General features: G+C 36.4%; 1 protein-coding gene across 9 annotated transcripts in view; it reads left to right on the top strand.

Annotated features, from left to right (window-relative positions):
* The window catches only part of FTO (FTO alpha-ketoglutarate dependent dioxygenase), a 223642-nt gene that overhangs the window by 197733 nt on the left and 7730 nt on the right, over positions 1-18179 (top strand). Inside the window, exon 9 of one of the 9 annotated variants that reach the window (XM_068202721.1) lies at positions 14542-14605. The exons of the other annotated variants lie outside the window; for them this stretch is intronic. Coding sequence (XP_068058822.1) covers positions 14542-14590 — 49 coding nt within the window. The 3' untranslated portion in view covers positions 14591-14605. Of the gene's footprint in view, positions 1-14541; positions 14606-18179 lie in introns of those variants that run through there. 9 annotated transcript variants of the gene reach the window in all.

Genomic DNA, 18179 nt, shown 5'->3' on the forward strand with positions numbered 1-18179 from the left:
TTATGTTCACAGGAGTATAGAACAGTACAGTTTCAGTATTTTTCCAAAAAACAGAACGGCTTTGTTTCCCACTGTCCTAAGATCCAATTACTTTGTAATCTTAAGTAATTAATTTATATCTCTGCAGGAGAATGTAAGTAGTAGTAAGGAATACTGATATAAAGAGCAGCTGTAAGTCCTGGAGGAAATGTCAGTATTTCAGACAGTTTCTATAAGAACAAAAAGTCAAATTCTTAAAAATGTACCATAACCTTCAATTCAGAAGACACTTTAGCACAGGTTTGTGAAAGTATTTTGTGTTCCAAAAGTATGTTTGACTTTTGAGAGATCTTTTGGATATATTTAGTTAAATGTAAGTTACTTGTTTCAGATATGTTAGAATGAGGTTTTTTTACCATTGGAAATGTCTTTCCAAAATATCTTTGAAACATTTAATAAATTGGAACCAACCCATTCCATCAACTTCTATGATTTCAAGAAATGAGGATTTTCTGGCAAAAACATGCTTCATTAAAAAGATCCCAGCTAAATCTATTGAAGATTTATTATTTATCATGGACCAAATCTTGCTTTCTGTACCTACATAAATAGTTAATGAAAGTGCTTCCAAGCATAAAGCATGAACTATCTGGACCAATGTTATAAAGTGCTTTGAGCTGGGAGAAATAGAAGCTGAAACATGGAAGTTACATTATAAGTAGAGTTATTTTTGTTCTGTAGAAAAACTTTTAATTGTCAAAAACTTAAAAAGAAAGTATTTTTTTCTCTTTTCCTACAAGAGTTAACTTCAATACATGTCTTAATATTATACTGCAGTTGTCAAAAATTCAGTGCTATTGTTTTGATTACTGAAGCATAGGTGGAGATCAACTGAACAATTATAACCTCCAAATAACATTTCAGGAATTGCCAAACTGAGCATGAGCTTCCAGTGGAAAGGACTTATTTTAAAGTTGAAATTTTGGTGTAAAATGTCTTAACGAGTTTAAATCTTTGCTGACTGGAGTATACAAAGGTATTTCACAAAGCACAACATCTTGGTCTTTTCTGGAGGTTGAATTTACTACATTCATATAATAGAAATCTGAACTCATGTATCTTTATGTAACATTGATTAAAATAGGGTGTTTTAGGAGAAATAACACTTAAAACTGCTGAAACTGGCACAAGTGATTGCAGTACCTTAAAATCTGAATAGAAAGAAAAGAACAGTTTGAAGTGAGGTCTACATTAAAACATGAAGATAATCCAGCTTTTTTGGGAGAGAAAATGTATAGGATTAATCTTGCTGTATTTCTCCCCAAAATTACTGTTTACCATTTAAGATAAATAAATTCTGAACATGCTTCCTATGTAAAACTGAACCCTTTATCCAAGTGAATGGGTGTCTTGTCTGAATGAGAACATAATAAGACCATATACATAAATATGAGGCATTACAAACTGAAAGATGTATGTTTGAAAAAATTAAATGAAAGCTTCACAAATCTTTGTTAACTATGTCCACTCTACATATACAAGACAGCTTTGTCAACATATGGGGACCACAGCTAGTAAATATAATTGGGCAAAGCATGTCTAAGAAGTTGGGACATCATCCTATTCTAACCCCTTCATTGCTGCCAGTACATTTGCAATTTCCAGATTAATTTTCTCATAGAATACTACAGAATAGAACTATCCAAGTATAAATACTTTATATTGAGCCATTTGATTTCCTATAAAACCTGTACAGTTCTAATGCAAACTGTGACTATCCTTGTATTTATCAAGTTTGTCAAAACATGACATAGAAAACTTTTCTACAGATAAGACAGTCAGAATTTTTACTGCTGTGGGTAGCTTATACTATTGGTGAACTTGCCCTTCCAGCAGAGATTTTGGTAGGTCATTCCACACCAATGAGGAAAAAAGTGCACAATAGCACGATCTAAAAGTAAATAAACAAAAGCCTCAGTGGAATTTCTGCTCTGTAAAACACTGTGTTGTGAAGATTTCTTTCTTTCTAACTTCCCTTCTTTTCCCTCCATCTGAGGTCAGCTATAAGTCCATTAGGATTTCTTGAAGGCTGTAGCAGGCTAAAATAACCCTTGCTGTGATTGCTGGTGCACTTGTGTGGTTCTGTCCCTTTTCCCCTGCAGACAGAAATGTAAATTTTTCAGAATCTTTGGCCAGGGTTACCCAAGCAACCTTCTGTAAATGGGAGATACTTCAGAAGAAGGATCCAAAGGTGTATAACTGCATGTCGATTTTCATGCACCCCAAAAGACTGGATTTTGGCAATTACTCAATCTCTCTGTAGGTAGGCAAATAATTTCTCACCTGGAAATGAAACAATGAGCAAACTTGTATGAATTGCTTTTGCTTCCTGACCACTTATTGCTAAAACACTGAAGTTTAGTTTTAATCTTGTCTACACTTCTGGAGAGTCCCCAGGGGAAAGGAGCTGTTTTATGTACAGCTTAGCCTGAAGCACTTGCGTCACTGTACAGTTTTGTATTGCTTGTTTAATAGACCACAAAAGTCAACATCTCTTTGGAAGAACAATTTGTGCTTAAAGTAGTTGCAAATTCCAAGAGATCCTGTTGAGGCAGGATGTTGTGAGAAACCCAGAGTTGGAACAAAACCTCTTGTTCCCTAATTATAATGTTAATACTTGGGAAAACTTAAGCCAGTCTGTGTTGGTTTATGTCAATAAAGGTTTGGGTTTTTTCTTTCTTGCCCATCCTTCTTTGGGAAGCTGGAAGTAAGTCAACATTTTTACCTTCAACGTAAGAATGTTTCAGTTGCATATTATTATGGAAACAGATTGCATCTCTGTAAAGACACAATCTGCATTTAAAATATCTTTAATGAAAAGAGGTCAAAAGCTTTAGTTCACAGATTTATAGAATAAGTGAAATTGAAAGGGATTTCAGGAGTTGTATAGACTAACCTCATGCTCTAAGCATTATTATCAATGAGGTCAGATCAGATTGCTCAGGGCTTTAGCCAGTCAGAGCTTGAAAACCTTCAAAGATGGAGACGGTGCAAATTCTTTGGGCAACCAGTTCTACTACTTGGCTGTCTTCATGGGAAGAATGATTTTTTTTTTTTTTTTTTTTTATATCTGGTTAAAATATCTCATTTCAGTTTTAATCTGTTACCCCTTGTCTTCTCTGAAGAGTGTGGCTCCAACGTTTCCTTGTGAGAATCTCTATGGTACTTTGTTGGTTTTTGTCATGCAGGTGGAATGCAAACCATTAACCCCTTTGCTCTGAGCCCCGGGTTGTCAGAGTAATTTTTGTTTTGCCTTCCTTGGTGTCCATTCAACCTGGGATGACCTTTTTTCTTCCTGTAGTTGTAGGTGTCTGTCAGATAAATCCTGCCTTTGGTCACAAGCACAAAACATTTAGTGGCTTAGTTAGGTTCTTTACAGGAGAAGTGCAACTAAGTCACTAATTTTCATAAGATGGGGCATGTAATGAATGCACCTACAAAAGTGCCACAGTATACATTTACACAGGAAATTAAGCAATGAAGCTAATATAAGATTGATGAGGAAAAGCTCACTGTCAGCATGTCATAGTATTACAAGCTGTATCAGATTTGTGTGACCAGCATTAGGTTTAAAGAAAATACATTAAAAACAATATATGGTTGCCTGGTTTCTTCTTCAACTAGCAAATACAAAGCCACACATGAGCAATCTTGAGAGCTGAATATAACCCCTCTGACAATATCAAACTCTTGAGTTCTTCTGACAGCCACTGCTGAAGCCAGCTGATTTGTAGAATAACACATTGTCCATTCCTTCAGACAAGTGAAATTACTGTCCTCACCTGGCCATATTGAAATGATTTCATTGATTTCAGGGAAATCCATTTCTAATCACCTACAACCTTGTAACAGTTTCTGTTGTGACGGATACTTTTACAGATTTCAGACAGCTGCTAGAGCTTCTGTCCTCCTGTGGAAGTGCTGAATAGCTCTGTGTATACACTCATGTCTATATTACATGTGTTTCATTGCTAAACATTCCAGGCCTACTTACACAGGCTGTGTGTAAGAATCAGGAGTTCTGCTGAGACCCGTGTCTGACAGTGAGTGCCTGGTGAATGACTCAGAGCCAGAGTATGTAAAACGTTGTGGGATTGTTAGCAGTTTGAGCTTGACAAGATCTAGATGTCTAGATTTTATATTGATCTCAAATTTTCCATCAAAAAATATTTCCACAATTGTGCTTTCACTCTTTTTGAAGGGAAAAAAGGTCAGCTTTGAAAAGGTGGCATGACCAAGCTAATCATGCTATATAGTTTATGCACCTAGAAACATTAATTACTAACTTAAGTAAGTAAATTAAGTAAGTAAGTCTCCTTAAGCTTAAGGAGAAGAAAGTACAGCACCAAGGAACAACAGTGCTTGCCTCTCACTTTTATTTTCTGAGATGATTTAGTTTCAATAAACAAGGTAAAACAAGCAGAACACAGGCAAAGCTAATTGAATAGAAAAAAACCCCAAACAAATTAGTTCTCATCTGTTTGAAGTCTCAACACTTATGGTAAAGGAAAGTCAGCAGTCCTGTGGAATAAAATATTAAGGCACATTTTTTAGCTGGACTGGGGAGCGGCTGATGTACTAAAATATAATCATGACCCGAGAGAGATGTGTAAAGAACCAATTTTATGAACATGAAACCAAGCTAATTTGAGGCTGGAAGAAGTAGCAAAAAAAAGTCAGAAAGACAAGTGAAATGTCTTTTGGAAGTTCTTTTTTTTTGGACCTTGATCTTATGCTAGACAAAGAGAACAGGGACAAATAGCAGTTGAGTTGAAGATACTTAACATGAATTATGACAATAGACAAAACATACTTCTGATGTGAAATGGAGCGAATCATGAGTGTAGCAGAAGACCTTTAGGGTTCATTGGGCTGAGAAGACTTTTTTATTATTAATAAATATTATTTCTGGTTTTTTTTCCTGTAACAACATGCAGAGTTTTTATCATATAGTAACATCTTTACCAACAACTATTTGAAACCATTATTTACATAATTATAGAATACCTGGAAGGGGGAAATTTATGAAGGACATTATAAAAGATATGACTTATTTGGTCATTCCAGGTTACTGGGATCAAATTTGAAAGAAGCTTGCTCAGATTTCTAGGCTGCTGTGACCTAGCCCCTTGAAAGGTGCCTGTTATTTCCTACCCATTTGTTACAGTATCCTGATCTTGGCAGGATGCCTGCTATTTAAGGTTACTTTCATTAATCAGCCATAAGTTAATTTCTTTGCAGGCAGAATCTCTGATCTCATTATGTTGTCTTTAAAGCTGAAAACCTCAGGTTGTTTTATTTTTACTTTGATACCACTGTAAAAAGACTTAAGGTAAGGAACTGTGTCTCTGAGGAATCATTTCGTAGTCTTTGAAGAAGTGATAAATTGGACAATCACAAAGCAATATTCACATCTTTAGTTAAAAGTTTCAAAATTCAGTGTCTGATGGATTTCTGGAATGTGGATCAGATCCCTAAAATAACCCTCGCTCTATGGATTGCCTTGCAAAGATTCATAGAATTATTCTCCTAGGCTGCCTGGTGTCAGGGCTAAACACATAATTAAGTCAGTGATAACATGAGAAACTCTTTTTTCCTGCCCAGTGACACGCAACTGTTTTTCTCAGGGTATGTGCATATTTTAGCTTATAGCTGTAACTTTCTTTGTTGTACTTCTTTCTGATTTTTTTTTAACAGTAGTCAACATGTTTAAAAGTTTATAGACTGACCCATGACTCCTGTAGTACATTTCTGCTTTGAGATGTTTCTTTTTTTCTTTTCTTACAGCTCTTTTTCTTTTTCTTTTTCTTTTTCTTTTTCTTTTTCTTTTTCTTTTTCTTTTTCTTTTTCTTTTTCTTTTTCTTTTTCTTTTTCTTTTTCTTTTTTTGTTCAAAGATAGGTGGCCATTACCAGTACATGGTAACAGCAGTCTGACTGGATACGTTGCATATACTATGAGTTTAATGTTTTTTTTCCATTGCACTTCATTTCCCTAATGCTACCTGAGGTATTTCGAGACACATGCATCCCTGTCTTCTGTCTTTGAGAGTTAACTTCAACCGGAGCAATAAAATCTGGGTGCTTTTTAGAGCATTAAATCTGGCGAGTGGATATTTGTCATGATGTCTTTCAGGACCACCAGGTGTATGTCAGGGAGTGGGAAAGTTGCTCCACAGGTAACTCAAATCTCTCTGAGCAAGCCTGGTACATGAAGAAGCCATTTGTATCCCACTGAGTCCCATGATGTTGAGAACGTCGCTGAGATTTACACGAGTCCAATCTCTGCAGCTGATAAGAAGTGTGGCTGCAGCAGGGCGGCATCCGTGTGACCTGAATCCCTGTTTCTCGTTCTTCAGAGTGGCACTAGTGGGGTTTTTGGGTTTTTATTTGTTTTGGTTTTAGCTGGGTCAAAGCTGCTGTGAAGGGTGCATTTTATGAAAGCAGGCAGCTGGAAAGCGGTTACGTGGGAGAGCTCGGGAAAGGGAGCCCTGCTGCCTCTCGGGGATGAGGTGGGAATGCTGGGTCAAAGGGAATGTATTGGCAAAGGCCCTGAATGCCTGTTCCTATAGCTTACTTAGGGTTGCCCCAATGCTTTTAGACAGAATTGTTGTCAATGGTATTGATCAGATGTTCTGATAATCCAGCCAGTTTCCTGATGTGTTAAATTCCCTTCTTTCACGTGGTGTTAAGTGTGGAAGAAGTATCTGTAACTCTCAGTGGACACCACCAAAGGATGACTGCTTGCCATCAATTGTGCTGCACATGCCAATTCCAATTAGTCATTTACTAGCCACTTTTAACACTCTCTAGCATTTCTGTACCCTTCAAATATACTGTGTACTTCTGGAGTTTTAATTTATGTTTTTATCAGAAGAATTACACAGAAAGTTTTCTTTTCATCAGACATAGAAAATGGTGAATTAAATTTCTGCTACCCATGGATTCTTAAAAGTGTATTTTCAAACTGAAAAGAGGACAAAGAAGCTACCAATTCCAGAGGAGCAAAATTTTGTATTTAAAGCAATATAAATACAGCAGACAGGACCAAATGTAACATTTGAATGTAAGCTAAAATTTGCAATGCATCTTGGAAGGAAATTTAACTTTGCTTAAGCTTCTGATTTCTTTTGCATAGTTGCTTGATAGTTTTATGAGCAATTCTTTCTATAAAAAATATCAAGTTTTCAATCTACTTTAGCTTGTACTTTGAATTGGTTACAATGTAAGAGGGAGGGTGAGATTTTCAAGACCTCCTCCTTTTTATCTGTGTGTATGCATGTACAGTAACAGCTTCCAGGTTTCCCATTCTCCACCGCTGTAAGCTCAGAAGAGCTGTTAGTGCTGACAAGATCAGATGTCATCACCAGTTTTGCCTAAAGGGTCTTGTATGATGCCCCACCTTATCACCACCCCCTCTCTTGCTCTGCAGTGGAGAAGGGCAGGAGTGCAGCCCATGGGAAGGCATCCAAAATTCCCCTTCATCAAAGTGAGACTTAATACAGCCAGAAATGGGTTAATGATTGCATCTCCACTTAAGCAAATGCACAATAAAGAGGTAGATTAGGAGAGATGAAAAATTTATTGCAAAAGTGGCACAGTATTATGAAAAACAAAATGATTTCATTGAGCGGGAGTTCTGTTACCATAATCCTAACAATAAACTCTGTTACAATAATAATAGGAGAAAAACTAATTGCAGCAAGGACAGGACAAATCTTTTTTAATCCTCCTTGTCATCTCAACTAAATCCAAACCTATTTGTATTAACCTTTGCTGACAGAGTCACATGATGGACATAATTTCTAGTAATTTACCAGCAGTAGATCTAACCTTTCTTCATCAAATATTCATAAAGGCATGATTCTCAATGATTTTCTGTCTCTTTTCATATTTACAGCTTGTTGTCTTCTTCCTTTTTACTATAATTTGAACACAATTGAAGTCAGATGGAATTAAAATGGAATTGCTATAGTGGCTACAGTACCTGAAAGCAATGAATAACTAATTGAAATTTCTTATAAGTCGAGATCATACTGTACTCCGATGGGACTGCATTAAACAGTCCACATGTCCTTGCCTTTTGGGGAGTTAAAAACTCAACCCAGATTAAATGGCATCAGTTCTTGTCTTTTGCATAACTGTTTAAAATGTGTGTTATACATCTGCATAAACACATGGAGTTGAAAGTATGAACTTTTACTGAACTTTTGGACAAGGTATTTGACTCATGAAAAGAAATGCTGTGGGCTCACTTCTTTCTTTAGGTGTAAATAAGACTGACCATTGATCTATTCAATTATGCTAATGTAAAACTGATATAAATATTTGAAGATAAATCAGTTAGATTGAGGCAGTGTACAACTAGCATGAAATTTGGACTATGCATCTCTTCCCTTCTAGGAAATTTAAATCTGAAATATAATTATATATAACCTGTAAAACAATCACACATCACAGTAGGTTTTGTTTCTAATGAAGAAATTAAGACCATTTCAATGCAAATAAAATGTATAATGGAAAATATTAAACAGAGATTCATATACAACAAATATTATATGAATTCTCAGAAATACTTTAGACTGGTATATTTGAATTTAAGATGATTGGACGATTGCTGTAAACATCCTTTGCATCATGCTGTGAACCAAAACTGTGCCTGTGAGTAGCTCTGATAGACAATGTGGTGTCACTGTGCTCATTCTCACCAGAAGAGATTGTGGATAAGTGGAAACATTATAAATAATTTTTAAAAAACTAAAGAAGTCCTTTTTCAGTAAGCATAGTGTGCATAGGATTTTAGATTGTATTTTTTCTTGACTAGTTCAGGTGCTGATTTCCCATAAAGTGAGAGCATATTATTGTGACACCAGAAGGGGGTTTGGTGTTTGGATAGAACAGTGATGAGGGCATAGCAAGTAGCTAAATATGCCCTAGAAGGAGATGAGCTTACAGGTAAATACTATCTACTGGAGCAGTTGATATGCTTTAATTACAACATTTAGTATATTTAAAGTTAGGCAGAGAGGTTTTAAGGAATTCCTTAAATGAAACCCACTTAAATACTTTGGAGAAAAATGCAAGAAAGCTGTCTTGGAAATAGAAAAAATTATTTTAAAAAGGCATAGAGACATATATAAAGCTGTTGCTTCACTTTAACTTTGCAGAGAATTAGAGCAAATCATATTTATTACTTTGTTTATTCTAGCCTTTGTCAAAGAAATGACCTTTTTATATCCATAGTAATTATGAAATAAGAGGAATTATTCCATAAATGACATATATGCTTATTTGAATGCTCAAAATTACTAATTTTCAGAAATAAATTTTTTTGATTGCCAAAATTAAAAGCTGTCCTAATTTTCTATTGTTTTAGAATAAAACTGAAATAAGTGCCTTTGTTAGTATATAATTCGAACTTTAAATTAATTGTATAAGGCTTTAAATAAAAGAATTTTATAGGAATGTGCAAAAGTGCATTTCCTTTCAGGTGACAGCTTTAACTATTACAGATAAAACATTTATAAACTCCATAAGTAACATTAATGACATTTTCATATAGGTTCTGATTTCCTGAATGCACAGCTGGTTTATCTTTAGAGGTACATCCAGTGAACACTTTAAAAAGTGCAGACTGCTTTAAAGAACAGAAAGCCAAACATTCAACATAACTAACATCCTCTAATCAGTTATTGATATGGAGCTGTGGTTTATTCTTTACAGCTCAGAACACTGTAGCACCATGAAGTTAAATGAGATGACCCAGATCATATTCACATTTGGGGACATAGTCTGAAGTTACATAGAAAGTCCATAAAAGGAGGTGTGTGCTTTCTCATCATTATTCAGTATTTGCTTCTTTCTCACAAATAAACCCCCCCAAATAATAAAATAAACTACATCCATTTATTCATTGTTTGTGCCTAAATTTGTAGAATTCTACTGGGAAAATTATGGTGAAAATACCATATTTTTACCATGACCAACATAGGAAGAACTACAAAGGGCTTTTCATACATTCATGACAAACATTACATACATGACAAAATATCTTCAAAGGGCTTATGGTAAATACAGAAAGAACCTCATTATTCACTAGCACATGGGATGTAATAAAGAGAATCTGAAACCAAATATTGGTGTGGAAGAACACAACCTAGGGATTCCCCCCCTCTTTTCCATATCACCTTCTTTTATGAGGTTCTGGCAGTCTGCAAGTTTACAGTAACCAGTTGTTGATGCAGTGAAATGGTCACCAGCATTCTAATGCAGTTGATTACTCAATCATAATAAAGGTATAGAAGGTTCTAATACATTTCATATTATATATGTAATTTGTTTTCTGTAGTGAGCTAATTAGGTTTTAATAAGTCAAACTGCTTCTTGCTCTCATGGGGATATGAGGGAGGATTCAGTACAGGGAAAACACACTGAGTTTGTCATTTAGCCACATATTGAAAGCATGGGTTTAGTCTGTACTGTAAAGGCAGTGTTCCCAAGTGTCTGGCATGTGTTTACAGGTTATTTCCAAGAACACTTTCTCTCCTGGTTACTGTGCCAAAGTTATGCTCCTCTTCAGCTGACAGAAGTCTTGAGTTTAGGCTGTCTTCATGTTTAGAGAATTTGTGATTATCAACGTGATTATCATGCTCCTGGTAATTCCAGCAGACAGTAGTGAGTGTGCCTTAGTGCTGCAGGCGAATCTCAGGCACTTCCTCTGTGTAACTTCATCTAAAAAGTCTGACCACCAGGTCAGCAGCCTCCTGAAAAAACTGTTTTTTCCATCAGTCCCTTGGCAAGGGCAGAAGGTTACTGGGACTAATCAAGTTGGTCTTTGGGTAGCCAGTGAGGCTTTGTGGCTTCCCAGGTGACCTTGGTCCTGTAATGTACCATAAAGGACTGACTTTCCCCATTAATAGTTTGTTTGTGAGAGCTGGAAAGGCAACTTGTAATACAGCTGCTTTTCCTGCTTCTTCCATAATGACATTCTGAACAAGCAAGATGACGTCCTTTGATCCAATATGACCTTGTATTTTTGGTGATTCTATGATATCTTTAGAGAAAATAAGTAAATGAAGATATAAACATGCTGCTTAGTTATATATTCATATATTTATTTTTTTCATAAATTGCATCACAAAATGTAATATTTCCTTAAATGTATGTGTGTGTACATACCTTTTGGCCAATTCTCTTTTCAGTTAAACCTATGTATATTAAACATTAGACTTATACCTGTCTATAACAACTGCAAGGGAATGGGGAATATGATGCTTCCTAAAAGATTTTTTCCCCTGCATAAGGGTTTTTCTCTCCATGTTAGGTTCAAAGGCTAATCTGATTCTTTTGGGGCTTTGAAAAGAAAACTCTTCTGTCTTCTTTCATTCTCCTGGAGTATCTTTTCCACTTAGAATGTATAATTTTACAAGATCTATTACAAGGAGCTTTGGAAGTCTTATTCAAAGTAAGCTCATGAAAGAATGGATATATAAAAGTTTGAGCATCATTGTATTTGGGATTTGTATGTCACTTGTTTTGACTTCCATCACAAGCTACTAAATTTTGTTCCTTTATGCCTGTGCTAGCTGTGTAACTGCATGGTTTCCAGGCAGGAATCCTTTCTAGACTTGAAGATGTCAGAAATTAGGGAAGTTCTGTTCCTGTAACAGTTTTTCCCAGCATGTGATTGACTTCACTGTAAAAAACAGGCATATTCAAATTTCTCTGGATTATTTTTCAAATTTCAGCCCCCACTGCTAGACAAGAGAGCTCTTCCATATAAGATACTTTCCTTCAATCTATTAGTTTTAATTCTCATAAGCGAAGCAAATTGAATAAATAATTATCTTGTGTTTTTCACCTGTCTCCACAGTCTCTTTTCTTTGTTTTCTTCAACCTACTTCTAAAAGGCTGGAAACAAGGCTAGTCCATGTTTTTCTTGTTTTGTTTATCCGTCAGTATTTGTTTTCCACAAAAAGTGGACTGATTGTCATGCTTTATATATTCACGCTATCTGTCAAATGAGGCTGTGCCAGATTTTCTATTGCTTGATGATCTGCTACAGAGCCTGTAGATCCTAGGAGCACCCTAGGAGCTCCCTTGTCATGATAGTAGCACTCTAACAGTCTATAATTTCCAGAATTCAAATCAGCATTATTGGGCCACAGAGTTCTTCAGTCTGGTCCAAGTTAATTGCCCTACATAGTGCTGAACATCAACATCTCTAAGAGGCTGTGTGCAAATATGCGTGTTGTTTGTGTGTATGTATTCTGGAGAAAGTTGAGAAAAAACAGGTTTGAACACTGCTAAAAGCTTGATGGCACAGCCCCAGCTGGCTTCTGCCAAGTGGGGTTTTTACATTGGTAGTAGAGTATTTAATTCCTAAAATTCAGTGATGCGGGGAAGAACACACTTTGTTGCTGTTTAATGCAAAGATGTTCTCTTGAAGGTATTTAAAGCCTTCTAGTTAGAAAGGTGACAAATATATCAAGAAGATTGGCACCTAGTTTAAATTATGAGACAAATGTAAGTAAACAGTATTTTTCTAATAACTTGTCAGAAGGAACACAGGAAAAAAAGAAGGAAGTGCATGGAGCATTCCTCAGGGGCCTGAAAAGAGCAGGAGGCTGCAGTGTGATTTCACCAGTGTTTCACCCTGGCTGTGCAGACAAGCCAGCATTAGGTAAACTGGACCCGATGAAGTCATTATGTCTTGGAAAAGGGAGCTGAAGCTGATCGCTGTCATCAGAAATAGCTAAGCCAGGCCTGTCAGTGTTTGGGCAGGCAGCAGTGTCCTCCGTGCTCAGTTGTGGTGAAATGTTGGAAAAGCTCAAGTGAAAGTGCAAAGGACAAACTCTGTAGGAGAAGGTCTAAGGAAAAGGGCTTGTTGTCTTCCTGAGGAATGTCATTAACTTCCCTGAATGCTCCTACTGGCACTTCAGTGAGCAGGGTAGAGGGTGAAATTTCCATGAAGAACTGCACATTTCCAAAAAATACGAACTACAGATTAACAACTCCTTAGGAGCACTTAAGAATGGAAAAAGGAAAAAGGGACACCTGCTGTGTGGACTGAAAAGACAAGGATTATGTAGCTACTGCCAAAACCCTTAAAGTTTACATTCATTTTTTGGCATTATGACAGGTTGGAGTAATAGCATTTCAGCAGAGAAAAAGGTGACCATATTGCATAGTAGATTGATATGATCACAGTATTATTTGAAATAGCAAACAACATAGGAGGGATATTAGGTCAGTTGCATGCTCAGGGAAGCAATGTTTCTTGTAACAGGAAGAGAGAAAATTCCATCAGAAGTTCATTGCAAGGAAGCTCAGCTGGCAACCTATAAGCTAGGAAAAATGGAGTCTGAAATACAACATTCCTAGACAAAATAAAACATACAGAAGTCCAAAATCATCCACTTTTCATAAAGTTTAAATAACTGTTCTTTAGCAGACACAGAACAATGGAAGACAAAACAGTAGGTCTCTTGTGAGAGGAGTGAAATGGATACTTTCCAAGATACATATCTTGATTTTTCATTAATTTGTACAAAATATGGAGGAATGGACAGTAAATGGCACCCAACAACAAAAGATTTCTGTTTCCTTGGCATCAAAAAATTACACAATTATCCACGTAGAATTGGAACCTAACAGTAATGTAGGTTAATTTACAGAAATCCTGAGAAGTTCCTCTGGTAGGTTACTGAAGTCTGGCATTATTCAGGTAACATGCCCATGCATTTTTGTCCATGAGTTAGAGTGTTCAGTGCAGCACAGGGACTAGAGACTAAATGTAGAGAGAGGCACTGGGGTAGGGATAGGAGGGCTGCCTCGGGTCCTTAAGAGAAGTTGCAGATAATCATGTATGTATGTGTGGCTGTGCTCTGAGCAGTGATGCAGAGATCATCTCCCAGTCCCTACACAGTGGAGATTTGCAACCTGTGCTGAACCCAAAATATATTTGAAGTTCTACTGAGCTAAATGAGATTTACATGTGTGACTATGCATTTTGCTGAGAACTGAGACAAGATTTAATCAGATCCTTAATTAACTAATATAAGAGGTCTTTGGAATTCTGATGTGGTGTTTTAGGAGGAATTATATGATAAAATAACATGAGTAGCCATGCAGGTCAATCAGCAGAGCAGATGTTAGCCTCCCTTCTTAGCAAACTTTGAATTTTGTTGCCATTTCATGGTAAAGAATAAGTCAAGAGAAAACACATAAATTAATTTAAATTATGCCTTGCAAATACTAACAAAACAACCTGTCTGAAGCACTCGTAAGGCATTAGCAGCATATACTTTATTATGATTGGACTGTTCACTGTGGCAATAGCTTCAAGAAGAATTTCAGTAGTTGCATTATCTATGGAGAATCAAATTTTTACTTTCTATGGAGGCAAGATAGTTTTATGAATAACTGAAGTTTACTCTGAAGGCCATTTCAGACGTCCATAGATCTTACGATATTATGTTACCTTCTTTCGTTTCAAATTCACAGCATAAGAAAGAAAAAGAATGACATAAATTGGATGTTAGAAGAGTTCTGAAGATAGACATCAGAAGAATTCAAGAGTAAGAAGAGAACTCAGCATTATTTGTTATTTTCCATCCTAAAGTAAAAAGAGAACAAAGCATCAAAAGCATCAGTAGTGATAGAGCTCAAAGCCAGGACTATATATCATAGCATATAAAACAAGTGAATTGGCACACCAGAAGGTCTAAAGTCTTAGTCTGTGGTTTAAAGTCATTGATATTGCAGTCAGAAAGATCTTTCAGCTGCAGAAGTAAGATGAAGAGCTGTATGCATTTGTTGCAATAGACATTTTCGGTTTTGCCTGCTAGTAGCATTTTGGTGCTCATTAGGTGAAAAAGTGTCCATGGTGCTGAGAGAATTCAAGTCCACTGATAGGATGTTATAGATCAGAATCTTTCAATTTTTGTAAGTACATCTGAATTTAATGGCTGTGAATGTAGGCCAGCATCAGATGCATGTACTTTATCTTGTGTTTGAATTGATTGAATGCGATCATAGTTCATAAACTAAAGCATATTCCAGTTTAGTAACTTTAAATCATCATCCAGTCTGTACTGGAATTTTAGTTGGTTTTAAAAAATATTGCAGAATTACCTTAATTCAAAAATTTTGAAGTACAGTGATGCTGAACTTGAAAGTAAGTAAAGAAATATATTTCTTGACATTGTATTTGGGCAATGGTAATTATTTACAAGTGAAAGCAGAAATTGATATTTCAAATATCTATATAATGTTTTCAGTTATTTTAAATCGAAAGGGTAATAGAAAAAATTCTGAGGTCTTGCTTGGTAGTCAGAAAGATTTACTCCACTTGTAGAGAAGCAGCTTGTTGAGCATATTGTTGCCATATTATTTTTATTTGTGGCTGGACGTACTGTAGTGTTTCCTGGGATATCAAGTCTATTTGTCTGCCAGCACTGGAATCTTTTTTTGTGGCATATTTTTATAGTGATTTATCCATAAAACATCACTGAATAAAGCAGCAGCCATGGAGAAATGCTGCAGTGGTTGAAATGTGATTAGTTACATGAGACTTTCTTTTTTGATTCCTAAACTCTTTACTCTTCTTGGGCCTCTCTGCCTTTCTGGTATCTGTTTTCTCATTTCCTTATTATTTGTTCCTCCTGCATCCATTTCACCTCATGTTGACCTTAAAGAAACTGTGTTTTAGCCCACAGGATTGCATTGCTCTTACAGTAGGAGTTCCAATATATGTTATAAACATTCTGGTTGCAGGCTACAGCCAAGGTGCACAACACAGGGAAGACAATGTCATTCTGCAGCACAATAAACCTTTAGTTTTGTTTGTTTCTTTGTTTCCTGAGCCTCTTAGGAGTTCAAGGCCATAGCTCTTGATAGAAGATATGGTATAACCTCCTTTTATATGTGTGTGTGAGTGTATCTATATATATATATATATATATATGTATATATGTATAAAGAGAGAGGTGTCTGTATGTACATACATGTATTTATGCCTCAAGTTATAGTGATAAACAAAATTTTAATTTCAGTCTTGAGAGAGTTTTGGAATTGTTTGGTTCTCGCATATGGTGCTTATTATCCATCTATCATAGCTTCCTTTTGGCTATTGAAGTGTGCAAATTCACTGAAATGGAGCAAAGCAGGCAAGAGGTGCATCTTAGGAAGAGTCTGAGAGGATCCAGGTGGTTTCTGGGGCAGGATCTCCATTTGGTATCACTCTCCCTTACGAGCCATACATGCACAAAGGAATGTTCCGTGTAAAGTCATACGTGGAGTCCTTGCACATTGGTTACTACAAATGTCTAAGGTCTGCAGTTCCATTCAGCTCCCAGGTGCTGCTCCTTGTGGGTCACTCTTGCTTTGGTCCTGATGGAAGTTGGGGGATTCTGGGGGTGGGTTGTGTTTGCAGCCAGCAGGAGTGGTGCAGGAAGGACTACATTGCTTTGATGCTGAGAAGATATAGACCCTTTCTCTCCAGACTGATTTAAGGATCAAATAAGGTGGTTGCTGTTAGTTGCATTCAGTCATGTTTCCTTTGATTTTACTTTCCTTATATAACAGGGATTTGTCATACAGCAGTTGATTTTTATTAACGGGAAAAGATGCCTTGTGGAAAAGCATACACTCAACAAGGAAAATGTTTTAGCTTTCTTGCAGAAGGGCAGAGTCTCCAGATCCTGACGTTCTTTGGAAAATGGGACTGCTTATTCTAAGTGAGGTGGAATTAAATGGGAGGGCCATCCTCCTGCCATGTCATTTAAAATGATGCTATGTTTACATTTTTGCTTACCTATATGGCTTTCACATATAAAGAGTACAAAAAATAAAGTGAAAGAGTAAATGATGCTGGAAGCATCATTAACTTTTCAAATGACATTCTTCTGGAAAATACAATGTCTTTCAAAAAAATTTGCCATATGCATGGCTCAGCCCCAGATCTTCCAACAGTCTAATACTGGCAAGGGAGGGCATCTGTAGCCCCCTGGGAAGTGGGCTGTGGGGATTTCCTTTTCTCCTCTTTGTTGGTTTTTATTTCCATTTCCTTTTCCTCTCTTTTTTTAGTCATTTAACGCTGTTCTGCACAACAGAGGGGAGCATCTGGCCCCAAGTAAACACCCAATAAAAGAAGTGGGGGAAATTCACAGCTCCCTTGGTGCTATTGCGTCTGTCTGTCTGGTTGTGGACTCAACAAGATAACCATGCATCAAATTACATTGTCCAGGCTATCTTCACAACCAGAAGTGCTTGAAACCTTATTTTAATAGAAGCTTAGATTCTGGAGAATACTATAAAATCTCTCAAAAGGCTCCAAATCAGCAATTCCATCTGTGTTTCTGCAAATGTAGAGGAACAATGCCCCAGCTGATTATGCAAACAGAATGAAAATAGTTATTTTAAAAGTGCATAAAATCGATACTTTGGGGAAAACAAGTCAGCTGTGTTTATACTCAGCATATAGCAGACATTTTGTTTCTTTGTCTGAAAAAATCATAGGAAAGCAAGGATTGCAAGTGAAATAAAACAGCTGATCATACAGTGCAACAGAGGGGACTGGAACATCAGATGTCTCAGCAAAGGCTTAGAGAATTTTAGGTTCCTTCTGAGAGAATATAAATTATATTGAGGTTGATATATTTGTATGTTGTTTGAAGTCAAAGCCAAATATTCTTAACACAGTGGGAATAACTCCCTTCCCATTGCTGATCATGAAAAGTATGTAACTAAATCTGTGTCTGTGGTGCTGAAAATTTCCTCCTAAATGCTGTCTCTTCTGGACTAATGGGATTTTTTGCAAGTATTGGTGTGAAGGGGTGTGCATATAAATATGTATAAACGTGCTTCTCATACAGTCAGGATACATTCCTTGTGTACATATTATTCTAAAAACAGGAAACAAAAGCATCTGAAAAACAGGACCGAAAGGGAACAATTTTTAGACCTGTAAGTTAAATTGGATTAAACTTCATCTTTCAGCAAATGCCATGCTATTTATTCAGTGTTTCTCTGGGGGATTTCCCTACCCCCTACACTTTATAGCGAGTAGTGATGTTTCTTAATTAAAAAATCAAACAAACATGAATTGAGGCTGCCCCACACAGACATTCTCCTGTGGGAAT

This window comes from Anomalospiza imberbis, chromosome 12 (genome assembly GCF_031753505.1).
Source record: "Anomalospiza imberbis isolate Cuckoo-Finch-1a 21T00152 chromosome 12, ASM3175350v1, whole genome shotgun sequence".
NCBI lineage: Eukaryota > Metazoa > Chordata > Aves > Passeriformes > Viduidae > Anomalospiza > Anomalospiza imberbis.